Source organism: Hordeum vulgare, chromosome 4H, assembly GCF_904849725.1.
Source record: "Hordeum vulgare subsp. vulgare chromosome 4H, MorexV3_pseudomolecules_assembly, whole genome shotgun sequence".
Lineage (NCBI taxonomy): Eukaryota > Viridiplantae > Streptophyta > Magnoliopsida > Poales > Poaceae > Hordeum > Hordeum vulgare.
Genome location: NC_058521.1, coordinates 320,443,916 through 320,462,790, shown reverse-complemented (window position 1 = coordinate 320,462,790; position 18,875 = coordinate 320,443,916). Strand labels below are relative to the sequence as shown.

The 18,875-nt window shown below is 43.9% G+C and overlaps 1 protein-coding gene, 1 long non-coding RNA gene and 1 pseudogene across 2 annotated transcripts; 2 read left to right on the top strand and 1 right to left on the bottom strand.

The window, feature by feature from the left end:
• The first annotated feature begins 226 nt into the window (after window positions 1-226).
• On the top strand, window positions 227-3,781 carry LOC123450490 (annotated as a pseudogene).
• Window positions 3,782-3,797: 16 nt separating this feature from the next.
• Window positions 3,798-9,311, top strand: LOC123448558. Its single transcript, XR_006631822.1, has 2 exons — window positions 3,798-5,128; window positions 7,574-9,311. It is a non-coding gene; the product is annotated as an uncharacterized LOC123448558 (long non-coding RNA).
• LOC123448556 (putative H/ACA ribonucleoprotein complex subunit 1-like protein 1) lies at window positions 9,151-11,389 on the bottom strand. The gene is made up of 4 exons (XM_045125498.1): window positions 11,074-11,389; window positions 10,827-10,975; window positions 10,360-10,475; window positions 9,151-9,463 (listed from the first exon to the last, which is right to left on the bottom strand). The coding sequence occupies exons 1-4, from the start codon at window positions 11,225-11,227 to the stop codon at window positions 9,319-9,321; spliced, it is 564 nt and encodes a 187-aa protein (XP_044981433.1). The 5' UTR covers window positions 11,228-11,389; the 3' UTR covers window positions 9,151-9,318.
• Between the last annotated feature and the right edge of the window lie 7,486 nt (window positions 11,390-18,875).

Here is an 18,875-nt window from a genome sequence, read left to right as displayed (position 1 = left end):
GGGCGGCGCCGAGGTTGGAGCAGGGTTGGGGGAGGAGGTAAGGGCACTCTTCTCCGAAAACCAAAATATTATCTAGTTCACATGTGGTTTTGCCTTTTCTTTGTTTATGTCGTGCAGAGATTTTATGACCTTCGACTGTAACATGAAATTCCTGGTGATGCGGGACCATTGCCTCTACCTGCATTGTGTGATTTGAGCGGTTTTCATAGATCATCTTGTTCCTGGCATGGGGGATTAGCAGAGCATTCAGGGTTGTTCCAAGTTTGGAGCTTAACTGTTGACAGGATTCCTGATGCTGAATTGGGCAATGTTGGTGACATGGGGATCCACTACACGAGTGGTAGTACTTCACAGGCAGGGGCGACGACTAAGATGGGAAGGCAATTGCCTTCTCCGCGGTTCACAATGTATGATTCTGCAATGATCAGAAGCAATAAGAGTGTTATGGAGTTCCCTAGTGATGGTCTGCCCAACGAGCACTGGTTAGTATCCGCTTTTGGGGACATGAGCTTTAAGAATTATAGAGCTAATTATCTCACAAGTACCAGAGATTTTGTGCCAGTAAATGGGTACTATCCATCTGGCCCTGCAAATTTTCATTCAGGCCTCGTTTGGTTAAGGGGAATTGGGGAGGTTTTGAGAGGAAAATCCCCGAAAGGGCCAGAAACCCCACAGATCCTCGGGCGCCCATTTGGTAGGAGGGGTTTGCTTAGCCCAATCCCCTCCGTTCCCCTTCAATCCCTTCCTATCCATGTGTTTCAAAACCCTCCTCGGGGGACTAGTGGAAGCAAAACCCCGGGAATTTGAGAGGATTGGGTGGAACAAAGGGATTCACCCAATCCCCTGAAATCCCTCCCTCTCAAAACCTCCCCAATCCTCCTTAACCAAACGAGGCCTCAGGGATTACACCTCCACATGTCACATTGAACCCGTCGCTTGTGCATGAAATTGTTCAAGATGATTTGACATCCCTACAGTTCTCTGTTGAACATGTTAATCAGAAACCAGACGAACTAACTGTTAGACACCAAGAACAAGCTCACAGATTTCCACCGCACTTCGAGAATTTCCCAAGGGGCTTAGTGATGCACAACCTGGATAGTTTTTCCAGTCCTCCTTACCACCAATCAGCTTTGTCAACTTCACCCATCAAGCAGCAGTTTTATCTGGATGGACAGTCTCAGTTGTATGCACCCTACGGTCAGCCATTTGATTCAAATATCATGTGGCAACACGGTACAGAAGCACCAAGATACGTGATGCTGCAACCACATTTACCCACAGTTGGAACAGGTTGCTGGGTCAGATGTTCGTCGAAGTAGGATACATCAAGAGGCTGCAGCATGCACTTCTGCAAACGACACATCACATATTGAAACACCTAATATTCATCGACATGGAATGGGAATTGGTGATCCTTATTCATCGGCATTATCGAGTTTGTAGGTCTGAGTGGTGGCTTTGGGTGGTTTGATGTATACTCTTGTTAGACCTTTGTGGAATAATTAATAAGATGGCTGCATGCATCGATTGATGCAGAGGCCGGGGGGTTAACCTCCTTTTCTAAAATAAAATAAAAAACTCTAATGGTGTTGCCTTTCAGAAGAGAAATACCCAGCTGAACAGTTTCCCTTGCACATTGTCTGCTGACAGTCCATGTGGCAGTAGTGACTTCCTTCAGTAAGTTGACAAGTTTTACTCTTTGCCTAATGGTTTCTCACGCCATCAGATTTCAGATAATATCAGCACTGTAAGTTATCCAGAAAAGGTCCAGATGACGGCTGATGGGGTAAATTCAGTAAGAAGTACCAAGAGTACTCCTTTTGTAGATGGTTGCATTGGTAGGGATGAAAGAACTAGTAGTGCGCATAACCATCTTGATATTCAAAGTAATGATTCATTGTGACCCGACAAACCAAACTCCCAATTTCTGCCCTTGGTCATGGAACCATCTGAGCTGAATTATAATTCAGTTGACGAAGTTGCTGGGCGAATCTGTATGTTGGCTAAGGATCAGAATGGATGCCGCTTTCTGCAAAAAGTATTTGCTCAAGGAAGCCAAGAGGATGTCGAAAAAGTCTTTGCTGAAATAATTGGTCATATTGGTAAACTTATGGTGGATCCATTTGGCAACTATTTAGTGTAGAAGCTGCTTGAAGGGTGCAGTGATGATCAACGGATGCGCATATTATGTGAAGTTACCAAAGCGCATGGAGAGCTTATTGCAGTTTCTTGCAGCATGCACGGGTATGAGCAAAAATCTGATCACTTGCTTTACTATTATATAGTTATTGCTTCTATTTCATGTCTTTTTTGGAAGAAAAAAATGTTCAGGACTCGTGCAGTACAAAAGATAATTGAAACTGTAAATAACCCGGATCAAGTTTCTAAGATTGTGTCTGCCTTGAATCCTGGAGCAATGCATTTGGTGCTAGATCCTAATGGCAGTCATGTTGCAAACCGATGTCTGCAGAAACTGTTACCGAAGTCCAAAGCGGTATGTGCGTGCCAATCATCCGATTTAATTATGGAAATTTCTGTACCTTTTACGCATTATATGCATTCAAGTTGTTTGTATTAAAGCATATGTGCAGAATATAGCTTGGTGTCACACAAGTTCCTAATTCGTACTCATTAGTCTTTTCTTAGGCTCTTTGTGCTAATCTATTTTGCTTGACATAGCTAAATATCCAAGCAATTTGCACCAGGCATTGATTCTTTTTTATCCATAAATATTATTTTTTTATCATCTATGTTGTACTCTAACTTCTGGATGATTTATAATTGTTGTAGTTCCTTCCTGATACTGGTACATTGCACTATCTTGGACTCGCAACACATCAACAAGGCTGTTGTAGCATTCAAAAATGCATTGAACATTCAGATGATGAGCAGAAGTTCAACATGTTAAGCAATATTATATCCAATGCTCTTACCCTTGCAGATGTTCAATTTGGGTATGGCTCTTAATCATTAACTAGTACTGCCTCCATCCTAAAATATAGTACGTATTAGATTTTGTAAAATTTGGCCAATCTTATAAAAAATGTTATTAAGATCTAGGATATCAAATAAATATCATTAGATTCACCATGAAATATAGTTTCCTGTGGTATATATTTAGTACTGTAGATATAGAAAACTTTCTCGATAAACATGGTCAAGGCTTTGTGAAGCTTGAGTTGTGCAAAAAAACAACTATAGTATGGGATGAAGGGACTAGCGTGAAGAGATAGATAATGCAACCATGCCTTGCAGGAACTATGTTATTCAGTCCATTCTCAACCACGGCATTGAATGGGCGACATCGAAAATAGTTGATGAGCTGGAGGGTCACTTTGGGTATCTATCAGTTCAGAAATGTGGTAGCCATGTGGTGGAAAACTGTTTGAAGCGAGCGCCGCAGCACATGCGTGACAAGATCATCCAAGAACTTATCAATGATCCCAAGTTGCAGGATATCATGGTGGATTGGTACGACAATTTTGTTATTCAAACAGCTCTTGAACGTTGCAAGGTAAAGACATTGATTCATCCCAAGCCAAAAAGCATAAATTCTTATCAAGGATGTTTAGTCCTGCAGGGCACGGTACATACCACCTTTGTCGAAGCTATTAGGCCACACGCTGCTGCAATGCAAAGCACGCATGTATGGGAAAAGGGTTCTATCAAAAACATACCTCAAGAACAAGCAACACCGAGTGGGAGTTTTGTAGCCATCCACGCTTGTACCAGGAAGACCTCTCAATGCAGTACTCCTCAGTCCCAAAATAAGTGTCGTTGATCTAGTACAAAATTTATACTAGTTTAGTATTAAATCTGCGACCCTTATTTTGGGATGGTGGGAGTATAATATTTCCAGACAAAAGTAACCCTTTTTAGTGTATTTTGCGCATGTATAGAATCTATTTTATACTCCCTCTGTATCTAAATAGTTGTAGTTGGGGAGTTAGGTACAGAGGGAGTAGTAAAAACTTGTCAGCTATATGTTTAGGTTGATTGGTCGGAAGGTTGCCAAGAAATTGTATTTGGTTGTGTGTTGAGTTGTATCATCTGAACAATTACTCTGCAAATTAACTTGCAAGTCATAGCATCGTAGTTGTTGCTCCATCATAGTCAGTTATAGCAACTGCGACTGCCGGACGCAGCTCGCCATAGCCGCTCGCAGCTTCCACCGACGCCGGCTGAGCTTGCACAAACGTCGGTTGTAGCAAAAAACATTGTCGTCGGCGTCGGATCTGCATCATCATCGTGAAAACGCCTGCGCCGGTCCGCATCATCATCGTGAAAACAGTTGTAGCATTAGTCAACGTCGCCACACCGGTTTGCAGCTCCGGTGTACATGATGAAAACGGTTGTAGCATTAGTCCACGTCGTCATACCGGTTTGCAAACGGTTGTAGCATTAGTCCACGTCGTCATACCGGTTTGCAGCTCCGATGTACATAATGGAACGGTTGTAGCATTAGTCGGCAAACTCGAATTACAACTCTGACAAACCATCAAAGAGCGATGCAAACAAGGAACAGGGGGAAGGGGGAGGATGAAAGGAGGGAGGTCGGCAGCACCAGAGGTCACCAGTGAAGGGGGGAGGATGAAAGGAGGAAGGTCGAGTGGTGAAAGGAAGAAGGTTAAGGCAAAAGAAAAGACAAAACCCTCGAAGAAGGACAAGGTTAAGGCAAAAGAAAAGGGACGCTACTAGGTAACGCGCGCGCGCTGTACGACACGATGTAGCGGCCGCCCATATCAGGCAGGCCACGTGCAGTCCCCTCCTGGAAAAGGAAAGTGTCATCCATCCCCGCGCACATGACCATGTCCCGTCAGGAGAAAACCTAGCGACACTCCAGCCCACGCGTGACCTTCCAACTGAAACCCTATGCCCCTCCTAATCCCTCTGTAACTCTCTCCCCTCTCCTCCCCACTTTTCTCCCCAGCCACTCCCGGAGGCATGGCCTAGATGGGGGAGGGGAGCTTCGTGTCCAACAATAACAGTAGGAATCCAGGCAAAAAATCAAAGGAAGAAAAGCAAAGAAACAGAAAACTCTGTTAGATTTGTGTGTGATCAGGCAACAAATCTGGTGTAAGAAGAAACGTTTGAAAAAACTGGTTTGCCAGCAACGCCAGACCAGGTAAGGTTCCTCCCTCCTATTTTTGTACAAGAAAACAAGCAAGATCTCTTGTGTAGTTTGCACAAAAAACACTCTACTATACACCCCCATGTGCTTACAACTTTAATTTTGGACTTGAATGTTGAACCTGGTCGGCGGGTGAGGCGATTTTTGAAGGGGGGTGGGTGTGTGCGTAGGCGAGTAGGTCGGCGGGTTAGGCGACCTAGCATCGGGCGGTGGGCGAGTTGGTTTTTGTCGGCTTAGGCAATTTCTCAAGGGGTGTGGGTGTGTGTAGGCGAGTAGGCCAACGGGTTAGGCGACCTAGCACCCGACGGTGGGCGAGTTCGCTTCGGTCGGCTTAGGCAATTTCTCAAAGGGTGTGGGTGTGTGTGTAGGCGAGTAGGTCGGCGGGTTAGGCGACCTAGCACCGAGTGGTGGGCGAGTTCGTTTCGATCGGCTTGGGCGGTTTCTCAAGGGGTGTCGGTGTGTGTGTGGGTGAGTAGGTCGGCGGGTTAGGCAACCTAGCACCCAGTGGTGGGTGAGTTTGCTTTTGGCCTTCTTAGGCGATTTTTCAAGGGAGGTGAATGTGTGTAGGCGAATAGGTCGATGGGTTAGGCGACCTAGCACCGGGTGGCGGACGAGTTCGTTTTGACCGGCTTGGGCGATTTCTTAAGGGGTGTTAGTGTGTGTGTTGGCGAGTAGGTCCGTGAGTTAGGCGACCTAGCACCAGGTGGTGGGCGAGTCTGCTTTTCGCCTGCTTAGGCGATTTCTCAAGGGGTGTGTGGGGGTGTAGGCGAGTAGGCCGACGGGTTAGGCGATCGAGCACCGGTGGCGGGCGAGTTTGCTTTTGGCCGGCTTAGGTGATTTCTCAAGGGGTGTGGGGGTGTGTGTAGGCTAGTAGGCCGACGGGTTAGGCGATTGAGCACCAGGTGGCGGGCGAGTTCGTTTCAACCGGCTTAGGCGATTTCTCTAGAGGTGTGGGTGTGTGTAGGCGAGTAGGTCGGCGGGTTAGGCGACCTAGCACGCGGTGGTGGGCGAGCTTGCTTTTGGCCTGCTTAGGCGATTTCTCAAGGGGTGTGGGGGGGTCTGTGTAGGCGAGTAGGCCGACGGATTAGGCGATTGGGCATCGGGTGGCGGGCGAGTTCGTTTCGACCGGCTTAGGCGATTTCTCTATATGTGTGGGTGTTTGTAGGCGAGTAGGTCGGCGGGTTAGGCGACCTAGCAACCGGTGGTGGGCGAGTTTGCTTTTGGCCTGCTTAGGCGATTTCTCAAGGGGTGTGTGGGGGTGTGTGTAGGCGAGTAGGCCGACGGGTTAGGCGATCGGGCACCGGGTGGCAGGCGAGTTCGTTTCGACCGGCTTAGGTGATTTCTCAAGAGGTGTGGGTGTGGGTGTATAGGCGAGTAGGTCGGTGGGTTAGGCGACCTAGCACCCGGTGGTGGGCGAGTTTGCTTTTGGCCTGCTTAGGCGATTTCTCAAGGGGTGTGTGGAGGTGTGTGTAGGCAAGTAGGCCGACGGGTTAGGCGACCTAGCACTCGATGATGGGCGAGTTCGTTTCGGTCGGCTTAGGTTTTTTAAGGGGTGTGGGTGTGTGTGTGGGCGAGTAGGTCGGCCGGTTTGGCGACCTAGCATCGGGTGGTGGGAGAGTTAGTTTCGGACGGCTTGGGCGATTTATCAAGGGGTGTGGGCGTGTATGGGGCGAGTAGGTCGATGGGTGAGGCGACCAAGCACCCCGTGGTGGGCGATTTTGCTTTTGGCCTGCTTAGGCGATTTTTCAAGGGGTGTGGGGTGTGTGTAGGCGAATAGGTCGACATGTACTGTTTTAGGCGACTTGATTGATGGGTTGGGCACTGTAGCACTCAAGAAATAGGAGAGTTGGTTTCACAGATCCAACTAGTTTTTGGTGGCGTTTAGTGATTTAGGCGACTTGATGGGTGGGTTGGGTGACCTAGCACACCGGGATAGGCGAGTTGGTTTCAACGGGTCCGACATTTTTTGCGTGGCGTGTAGTGTTTTTTGGAGACTTGATTAATGGGTTGCAACCTAGCATGCCAGCATAGGCGAGTTCCGACGGCATGTAGTGTTTTGGCGACTTGATCGATGTGTTAGGCAACCTAGCACGTTAGGATAGGCGAGTTGGTTCAACAGGTCCGACAATTTTTTGGTGGCATGTTGTGTGTTTTGGCGACTTGATCGATGAGTTAGGCAAACTAGCACGTCGGGATAGGGAGTTGGTTCGACGGATCTGGTAAAAAAAAATTAGATCCGGATTCACGTCATGCAAGGGCCAATCTTTGATCTGGATACTAGACAATATGCCAGTTGTGTGATATCCACACTGGGTAAAAAGCAGACAGAGTCCCTTGTCCATCTTTGCCCTTATTGTGCTAGCATTATAAAAAGCCCCAAAAAAAACCTCTTGTATTGATTGATTCTTATTTACTGTTTTTCTTTTTGCATGAGAAAAGAATGCAATATTGCTTGGTTGGATATTTTCCCTGAAGAAAACCCTCTTGTATTCCCTGGAAACTGATAATTTGGTGACTAGTGTGCTGTGTGCAATTGGATCATGGCATTGTGATTGAACAGATATCGCCCGCCCCAAGCCCAGTTATATTGCCTACTGAATATGGATGCTGAGAAATCCCTATGTATATGTTGCCTGTTGTACAGATATATTTTACAGTGATGTGTTGCCTACGGCCTACCGAAACACACTGATGCTCGAGTTTTTATGGTATTTTTGCTCACATACATCTCTCAGTGTTGCCCACAAAATATGTTCCCTCCTAAACACATATTTTACAGTTTTGCCTACTGAAAAATACAGATGCTGCTAAAACTTATGCAGTCTTTTTGTCAGCTTATCTCTCTCAGTGTTGTCTATAACAAAAATTCCCTCTAAAATTGTTGCCTGCATCATGAAAATCTGGGTGTATTTCTAAAGCTGGTGCAAACACATCACGTGTGTGCCTGACTGTTTTCCCTTGTGGAAACTCTACAAGAATGAGTAATTATACTGCATCTCTAAAATCCATTGCACCGTGATAAATGGTTTTGCCATGGATGAGAGTAGCTAGCCCTACTCGTGCTGCCTTCATCAATCAATTCGGATAAAAAAACTGCGCTCGAGGGGCATCAAGAGAAATTGCTACGCAGCGCATCAACAATCCCCTACAGCCACAAAAAGCTGACCTCTGGTTGCAGATGTAGCAGAGACCCCTCGTCCGTCCGTCGACCCGCCGCCGGGCGCAACCACGCCTAGCTCCTTCCCCTATTCTCCCATCGCGCATGCGAGCCGCCCTCTCCTCGCAGTCCATTCTCTGTTGCCCCCTCTCCTCCAATGTGGTGCTCGCTCTACCAGTAGGTGTCTCTGTCATTGTCGGTGGGATCTCCCCCTCCAATGTGGTGCTCGCTCTACCAGTAGGTGTCTCTGTCATTGTCGGTGGGATCTCGCCGGCTCTTCCCCTATTCTCCCATCGCGCATGCGAGCCGCCCTCTCCTCGCAGTCCATTCTCTGTTGCCCCCTCCCCTCCAATGTGGTGCTCGCTCTACCAGTAGGTGTCTCTGTCATTGTCGGTGGGATCTCCCCCTCCAATGTGGTGCTCGCTCTACCAGTAGGTGTCTCTGTCATTGTCGGTGGGATCTCGCCGGCTGCGCTCACGCCCAATGAGGATTTCCCTCCTATCGCCGTGCCGCACGGTCCGTGTGAAGAGAGTGTGGGGAGGGAAACAGCGAGAGAGAAAGAATCAGTGGGGGCACGTTTCCGAAAAAAATCGAAACGCAAGCGACAAAGCGCACCGCTGACCCCTATCCCCTGGTTGCTCCACCACGCACACGTGTCGCAATCCCTGCGGCCGCTCCAACGCGCCGGATAGCGCGTGCGTGGCCCAGCATTTGGGAAAGAAAGACAAAACCCTCGAAGAAGGACACGGGACATATGGATCAAACGCGAGCGACGGGACGAGCCAAACGTTCCCCTTTAAGAAACAAGGAATGACGGAAAGGCGTTTAAGAATCAATGCATGACACAGAAAGCAAAGAGTTAAGGTCCACAATGAATGCATGACTTCGAAAGTGATACAAAGACTGTTCCACGAAGAATTCAACTTCCACCCAAAGTGCGCTCACAGCTGACTTAGGATAAGGTTTCCAGCTGAGCAGATAATGTAGAGCAACATGTTTCAACAAACAGCAAATTTAAAACTACATCCTAGAATCTGCCTCGTCCTCTGAAACCACGCCCTCCACCCCTGGGAGGTCCACGGCCCCTTGGTGCACCTCTTCCACGGAATCCACCACGGCCACCACGAGCAACACCTCTTCCACCGCGACCACCACCTCTTGGAGTCGAACCCCTGCATAACAAAAGACCATCAAACAACGAGCAAGTTATCAAGCTGTAACTACACGAATGCTGAACACTTTATTTTGTTTCTCATATGCATTTTCCACATGTACACTTATGGTACTCCCCCGTTTCATAATAATGCTAAGAATGCTGCTGATATTTTTACATAGAAGACTTGGTCAAACTTAACAAAATTTGACTTAGGAAAATCCTACAAATTCAATTATTTTGGAACAGAGGGTGTAGTTTCTAAAAGATGGAAGTTCATAATGTTGAAGGTTCAACATAAGATGATTTTACCTACCATTGCATACTAAGATATCAGCAGCATTCTTAGCATAATAGGACTAGAAAAAAATTGTACTCCCTCCATCCAGAAATACTTATCATAGAAATGGATGTATCTAGATGTATTTTAGTTTTAGATACATCCATTTTTATTCATTTGTATGATAAGTAATTCCGGATGGAGGGAGTATTTCAGAACAGCAGCACTCTTAGTTACTACTCCCTCCGTTCCTACCTACATACGGATGTATATAGACATAATTTAGTGTGTATATTCACTTATTTTGCTTCGTATGTAGACGTCTAATGAAATCTCTTAAAAGACTTATATTTAGGAACGGAGGGAGTAGTACTAAATAAATTTTGTTATTTCAGAAAAGCCAAGTGCTGACTGATAAACAAAGAAGCACTTCAACACACAGCCTCTTTCACAGAGACTGTCTGCAAGTGCCTTGACACTGCTGGTTTCAAGTTTGAAGAACATAGTCAGTTCAGACTTATCAATACACTACGAACTGAATAAGATTAGCCATGAAAAGGCATGTTGCTAAGTTCAATATTCAAGACTGAAGAGTAAATAGTGCAAAAGAAACGACAAGGCAACAGATCATTTACTTTGGCTGCGGCAGGAAGCGTGAGAGGGGCAGCAGCTTCATGGGGTCAATGAAGAACTTATCACCTTCGTTGTAAGATGTTGCAATGACTCCCTCAAACATCTTGACCGAGAAATACTACAGACAATACAAACATATAAGATATGCAGCCAGAGCAGAACAAAAATTTAGAGCAATGACAACAACAGAGGTAAAAATCAATCAGGTAAGGCATTCTGTCGTCTTAAAAGTTGCACCTAATTATCAAGCAAGCTACAACATTGCCACACAGCGAAAACAAACATTTTTAACTGTACTACATGGAGAACAAACTCAGTTCTCAGATGTCTTGAGACTCAAGACCAAATTTGAAGTGATAAACTGCTAGCTCCAACGAAGCAAACAGTCTACCTAGACAACAGATGGACCAGTTGGTCAAATCTTTGCAGGCACTGTATTGATGATGAGGGGAAAGAAGGAAGCTCTTACTGATTCGTTGATGGGGCCGAAGATCTCGTCGACTTTGCCGATCTGGGTCTTGTTCTGGAGGTATATGGGCGCGTTAAAGTAGGGCACTTTCTCGTTCGTCAGCTTCGTTACCGCGTCCCCCTCGCAGGCGTGCAGGAACGTCGAGACCTCTGCACATAAAGAAACAAAAAAACAAGCGACATCAAACTCACCGGAGCCTCGAACAGGAGAGGGCTCGGACAGTTAGGAGTTGAAAGAAACCACGCACCGACGACTTCGGCTGGAGGGCCCTCGTCGCGGAACCCGCCGCCGCCTCCACCGAAGCGTCCCCTGCCGCCGCCGCCGCGGCCGCCTCCACCGAAGCGTCCACCTCGGTCGCCACCGCGGCCGCGGAAACCTCCGCCGCCTCTCGGTGGCCGCATGGTGATGTTTGGCGGCGGGGGCGGGAGTGAGGAAGGGTTTCGGCGGCGAGGAGTGAGGGGTTAATTAGGGTTTTAGGGGAGGAGGCTGCGGACTTATGTTGAGGTGGTTTGGGAGACTGGCGGCTGAGCCCTAGCATGGTCTCCGTTTCTCGGCCGTCGGATGGTTTCGCAGATGGAGGGCAGTATGGACGATGGGTGATCTACCTATGCGAGAGTCGTTGGCGGCTTTTCACAACGAGCCTCCTCTAATCCCATATTTTACTCGGACATTTACATTTGTCTTTTACATAAGTCAACACATTGTTGGTATTTATACCATGTTTATTTTTTATGTTATAATTGTATTATCTGAAAACTTAAATACATGTATAGATACATAAACAAACATTGTGTTTCTAATAAGTCTCTACTTAACTAGCTCGTTGATCAAAGATAATTAAGGTTTCCTACATGGGTTGTTATTACTGATAACACGATCATACATTAGGAGAATGATGTGATGGACGGACCCTAATCGTAAGTTTAGCAGCAGATCATGTCACTAAGTTCATATAATATTGCTTTTATTAATATCAAGCATCTATTACTAAGACCAATTATGACGCTCACTATTGCCGAATGAATGTTTTGTGGGTATCAAATGTCACTTCGTAATTGGATGATCATAAAGATGCTCTATGGATATCTCAGAAAGTACTAGTTGGGTTACATGAATCGAGACTGTGATTTATCAATCCATGTGACATAGAGATATCTTTGAGCCCTCTTAGTAACACGATATCCAAAGTAGCTTACAAGAATGTTATTAATGTGTTTACTCACGGGAATATTATACTACACAACATGTAAAAAGAACGAGATTGAATTAGGTATGAAGATACCGATGATCAAATCTCGGACAAGTAATATGTTGTCACATAAAGAGCTTTGTATATGAGATTATCTAAATCCTCAACATTGTGATTCAAACTGGTTCAAATACTTTTTTGAATATGTGGGAGTTATTATGGGCATCCAGATCCTACTATTGATTATGATGGAAGAGATTGTTCGGTCATGTCTGCATGTTCTCAAACCCGTAAGATCACGCACTTAACGTTCGATAATGCTAGAGTAGTATTGGGATATTCATAATGGCAAGACGAAATATTGTTCGGAGTCTAGTATGAGATCCAGGACATCACGTAGCTCCAAAATGGTCCGAAGGTAAAGATTTATATATGGTAAGTGTTATTCAGCGTTCCGAAAAAGTTCAGGGATTTACGTGCAATGTACATGGAGATTCGAAGGGTTCCGGTGGTACCCTAAAGGGGCCGGCCAGCACGGGAGGGCCACATGGACCCTTGGGGCGCCCTAGGCCTACATGAGCCAGGGATGTGATAGTCCATTTTGCATCATGATTTTCTATTGTTGTTTACAATTTTTTTATCATTATGATGCAGTTTTTATGCTTATTCTCTCTTAATTTGCAGGATTTACTTGAAGAGGGAAATAACCGTCAATTGGAATTCTGGACCTAAAAGAGCTACAACAGAGACAACTATTCTCCGGAGCTACAAATGACCTGAAATTTTGCGGATATTCATTCTGAAATATATATAAATTACTGGAAGAAAGAAGTATCATGGAAGATCAACCGTGGGCCCACAATGACACGGGCGTGCCCTCACCCCTTGTGAAGCCCATGGGGGCCTCCGGTGCCCATCTTCTGCTATATGAAGCCATTTTCCCTAGAAAAACAAATAAGAGAAGACTTTTGGGAAGAAGTGCCATCATCTTAAGGTGGGACCTGTGTAGGAGCATTTTTGCTCTTCGATGAAGCGATTCCGCAAGGGATACTTCACTCCCGGGGGAATCAAAGTCTTCGTCATCACCAACACTCTGCCCATCGTGGGAGGGCTCATCCGCATCAACATCTTCACCAGGACCATCTCATCTCCAAACCCTAGTTCATCTCTTGTATTCAATCTTTGTCCTCAAACCTCAGGTTGGTACTCGTGTGTTGCTAGTAGTGTTTCTAATATGTTCAGATTGTTAATCATATATTTATCTCCTCTCATCATGAACATGAATAAGCTTTTGTGAGTAGTGATATAGGCGAGGGGTGTCCCGATCTTTTGATGAGATGATAACTATCGATTTGGTGGAGACGACTTTGACGATCCGACGCTGCGCCTTAGCAATCGCTAAACCAACTTCAAGAGGTTATTGACCACGCAGGAGCACGATCAACCTGACCAGGAAGGTCTCTTCCTGCAAGCAATCGAAGAACAAGCAAGAATATGATAAAAGCAATCTGAATATTACGAATATGTATGGAGTATTGATAGGGGTGGGAATCCGAAAGCGGTCTTGATCTGGTCGTTGGACACAAACGAAGTACACGAAGTTGCAATGGCTAACTTTTAACTAAAAAAATCCCAAGCAAAAGGCTACTAGGTTGATCTACTTATATAGGATCAAGGGGTGGCATACAAGGAGGTGGGAGGACGTCCCAAGGCAGCCTAAAACTAACCCTAGGTCGCACAAGGCCTATGGGCCCAAGTGGAGGTGAGGCAACACCTTTGGACTTGTTGTTTGACTCGGATTCTGGTGCAACGTCATATTGTTTGGTCGACATCTCCATGCTCTAGACGAATTTTAAGGTGATTCCAATTGGGCTGGAAAGCCCATAAAATATACTTTGCAGCGCAAAAAGAATCACCCATTTTGGAGTCTGGATGTAAAAGTTCATGGCGTTTTGGTACAAGCATGTATGTACAGTCTGAATCTGAGCCCATAACGTGAGAGACTTGGGCTTTATCTTCTCCTAGGCTAAAAGTGACGTGAGAGAACTTCTTGAACAACAACTAATTATTTCCTTTGACATGAGAGAACCTCTTGAATAGCATCCAACCATTTCCTCTTCCCTTGTCATCACACGTGGTTCATACAAGTGTTCGACCATTCTGCATTTAGGCATAAAATAAAAACAGGTGAAGTATTTTTGTTCCAGATAACATAAATAAATTATTGCACAACTTTTATCAGAAATCACCTCAAATAAATATGCATATGCAATCATTATGATAATATCCAAGGTTGTCATGTCCTCATCATCCTCCCCTTTTTGTAAATAAAGCCGTCCTCGACGCTGCTTAATTTGAGACAAGGTGTAGATGTTGTATATGTATATGTCATCCATTTTTACTTTCCTTGGTTTTTGCACATATGACACATGTATACATGAGTAACTTTCATATGTTTTGAAATATAAAGCCAAAATATTATCATAAGAAGTAGAAAGCATAAAAATATTGCAACTCACCTTGCACATATGAGTGAAGTCCTTATTCATATCAAAAGATTGACAATGTTCATCATTAAACAATCCTAATGTTGGTGAATACACTTTCGTTGTTTCAAAATTACATGCTACAACATGCTTAAATAAACAAACATGCAACAAGTCATTTGACATAGAATCATCACAAAGATTAGAGGTCATATTAAAATGATTAAACATTGGCACAATTAGTTTGAAAAATATTTGATGCAAATTTGATTTATTCTATGATTCACACGGTTATTTTTCATCAATAGTTAATTCAACCGGTTCACTCAACACTGTTGATATTGTACTTAGTTGATCACATGGCAAAGTCAAATCATGAACATAGTACTCCAAAAATAGGTTGTGTGACCAAAGTAATGGGTAGCTCATCACATAGTACATTGCAATTGACAAGGCATTCATCATACTCATGTGGAGGTGGAAGGTAAGTACCTTTGTCATTACCTCTTATGGTCAACTCAGATGATGTAGCCACTCTCGATGGTAACATGTCACATGGTGAAGGTGATATAGCCCTCACAATAATTGATGTGGTTGTCATCATACGCCCAGTAGTTGAAGGAACAACCATATGAACTCTTGGAATAAGCACCTTGCACTCTTTCTCCTTATGGGCAACACGTCGTTTTATTTTTTGTTCAGCTTTGCAAGCAAGACGAAACAAACGATCCATAGGATAGCACTTTTCATGAATTAGTATCTCCTGAATATCATGATTCAATCCTCCCCAAAATCTATTCATAAAATCTTCTTCACTTTCTTCTAATAAGGAATGCAACAAGGTTGTTTGTAAATCATCATAATATTTTGTTACAGTGTCACTACCTTGTTTTAAATGTTGTAACTTTTTAATCATGTCACGGGTATAATAAGCAGGAACGAATGTGTGTCTCATGGCAAGTTTCAAGTCATCCCAAGTAGTAGGTATATAATGAGGGTGTAACCGACAATATCCACTCCACCAAACTGAAGCATAATTGATGAAAGAACTAACCGCGACCTTAACTTTCTTATGTTCAGCAAAATTATGGGAAGCAAATAATCATTTATTTGAAATTCCCATTCAATATATAAAGCATGTCTAAAACGGTCATTAAATGGTGGTATAGAAACATTAACCTCATGATGTGCATTTGTATCTCTCTGCACCTCTCGTAAGAGTTGTTGTGGTGGCACGTCTCCCACGATCGAAGAAGCCCATGAACTGACAACTCTGGATCCTGTCATGACTAGTAGAAACAATTAACAAAAATCCAAGAATATTATTCCTATGAACTACGAGGATGTGGTGGTAAACGCTCACAATAAAGAAAATATCAATGTCTTACAAATTCTTACCATGCAGCAAGCGATGACCGGCAACCGACGGTGTCAATATCTCCGAAGATTGAGTAAAGCGATTACTAGGTAAACATATGTATACACTGCGTAGAAATATGTGGAGCTAGGAAGGCTTAATATATGGTAGCAAAATATTAGCAATAATCAATTCAGAGATGGAATGCTGAATAAACGCTGAACGACGGTACTGTGCTGGTCCTAGGCTAGACCGTACTAGAGACGCGAGCCTAGAACACTAACGGAGTCACGTCAAAGCACAAATAGTAGCGACAGATGATATGAAGTAGCTCTGGATAGGAAGATATAAGTGAAGATCACAATGACACTAACGATAGTGATGATAAATGACCCCAAGCAGGATAAATCAAAACTATTTCTACAACTTGCCTCTTGAAAATATGATGTAAAATTTCTTATATTTTTTCTCATGAATGCTACTGACTCAATCTTTCAAATGCAAAAAGAATCACTCAATTCGAAGATCGTATGAGGACTCAAAATAATCGGAAACAGACCTGAAAAATATTGACAAACTGTGTTCCTGACAGCAGAAAGTCCTATTTAGAAGCTGATTTGGAGGTGCCAATGATGAACAATTCAGATGTTTCTCGTCGATAGCTCGAATTTGAGTACTCGTGGAGCCAAAACGGACTTCGTATGAGGAAGATACACCTGTTTTACTAAACAGTGCACAAAAGAGTTTCCAATCCGAATTCACATACGGGATTGACTCTAGATAGATCTGAAATTTGTATTTTTTTCTCTCACTTTTTTTTACTTTTTTATCTCTATTTTTCTCTCACTTATTTTTTCTCTTCTCTCGAACAACCAATTAAGATGCAGATTGGATCAAGCACATATGCGAATGACCTCAAGTATGATAAAGACAATGAACAATTGGAGCACGTGGTGAATATTGATGGATGGTGGTGGGCGACAACGGAAGGGATGACGGCGGCGTGGTGGTGGTATATGACATCAGCGATGAAGATGGTGCGGTGGTCGCGTGACAACTTGTGAACAAAACTCAAAACTCTAAAAGACTAGACGCTAAGACCAGCAACTTGACATGACGATGCAACCGATAATTCAACTATGCAAGCACTAAAAAGAAAATTGCAAAGGCTCAGACTGGCTTGGACAAAGAATGACTAGATCTAACTCTTTTTGTGGGTTTTTTTCTTGGGTAATAGGTAACAAAAATAAATCTAATCTAGGGATAACTGGAGATTCTCACCAAGCAACTTGAAAACTGATACCACTTGATATAGGCGAGGGGTGTCCCGATCTTTCGATGAGATGATAACTATCGATTTGGTGGAGACGACTTTGACAATCTGACTACAAACATGCATGGTGTTGCGCCTTAGCAATCACTAAACCAACTCCAAGAGGCCATTGACCACGCCGGAGCACGATCAACCTGACCACGAAGGTCTCTTCCGGCAAGCAATCAAAGAACAAACAAGAATATGATAAAAGTAATCTGAATATTACGAATATATATGGAGTATTGATAAGGGTGGGGATCCGAAAGCGGTCTCAATCTGGTCGTTGGACACAAACAAAGTACACGAAGTTGCAATGGCTAACTTTTAATAAAACAAATCCCAAGCAAAAAAGCTACTAGGTTGATCTACTTATATAGGAGCAAGGGTTGGCGGCCAAGGAGGTGGGAGGACGTCCCAAGGCAGCCTAAAACTAACCCTAGGTCGTACAAGGACTACTGGCCCAAGTGGAGCTGATGCAACACCTTTGGACTTGTTGTTTGACTCGGATTCTGGTGCAACATCATATTGTTTTGTCGATATCTCCACGCTCTGGACGAATTTGAAGGTGATTCCAATTGGGCTGGAAAGCCCATAAAATATACTTTGCATCCCAAAAAGAATCACCCAATTTGGAGTCCGGATGTAAAAGTTCTTGGCGGTATGTACAGTCTGAATCTGAGTCCATAACGTGAGAGACTTGGACTCTATCTTCTCTTGGGCTAAAAGTGACGTGAGAGAACTTCTTGCACAACAACTAATTATTTCCTTTGACATGAGAGGACCTCTTGAATATCATCCAACCATTTCCTCTTCCCTTGTCATCACACGTGGTTCGTACAAGTGTTCGACCATTCTGCATTTAGGCATAAAATAAAAACAGGTGAAGTAAATCACCTCAAATAAATACGCATATGCAATGATTATGATAATATCCAAGGTAGTCATGTACTAATTTGAAGGTGATTCCAATTGGGCTGGAAATCCCATAAAATATACTTTGCAGCCCAAAAAGAATCACCCAATGTTGAGTCCGGATGTAAAAGTTCTTGGCGTTTTGGTACAAGCATGTGTGTATAGTGTGAATCTGTGTCCATAATGTGAGAGACTTGGACTCTATCTTATCTTGGGCTAAAAGTGACATGAGAGAACTTCTTGAATAACAACTAAGTATTTCCTTTGACATGAGAGGACCTCTTTAATAGCATCCAACCATTTCCTCTTACCTTGTCGTCACACGTGGTTCATACAAGTGTTCGGTCATTCTGCATTTAGCCATAAAATAAAACAGGTGAAGTATTTTGTTCCAGATAACATAAATAAATTATTGCACAACTTTGATCTAAAATCACCTCAAATAAATACGCAAATGCAATGATTGTGATAATATCCAAGGTAGTCATGTCCTCATCAAGTAGTTTCGTTTTTTAGGACATGAGAGATGTCTTGTTATAAACTATCATGTGAAGTTGGTATTCGTTCAATATTTAGATGACATGTATGTCATGCTTTCTCTAGTGGTGTCTTGTGAACGTCTACTACATGACACTTCACCATCTTTGGGCCTAAGGTAAGGCATTGTGGAGTAGAAATTAGATAATGAGTTGCGAGAGTGACGAAAACTTAAGCCCTAGTTTATGTAATATTCCACAAGGGGCTGATTTGGATCCATATGTTTCATGTAGTGGATAGATTTATCTTAATC

Bases quoted from the DNA above. Each gene is read 5' to 3' on its own strand.
- LOC123448556 (XM_045125498.1), bottom strand. From the start codon at position 11,227: ATGCGGCCACCGAGAGGCGGCGGAGGTTTCCGCGGCCGCGGTGGCGAC. The intron at 10,476-10,826 runs GTAAGAGCTTCC...TATTGTCTGTAG, and splicing joins TCGGCCCCATCAACGAATCA to TATTTCTCGGTCAAGATGTT. The intron at 9,464-10,359 runs GTAAATGATCTG...TTTGTTATGCAG, and splicing joins CGCTTCCTGCCGCAGCCAAA to GGGTTCGACTCCAAGAGGTG.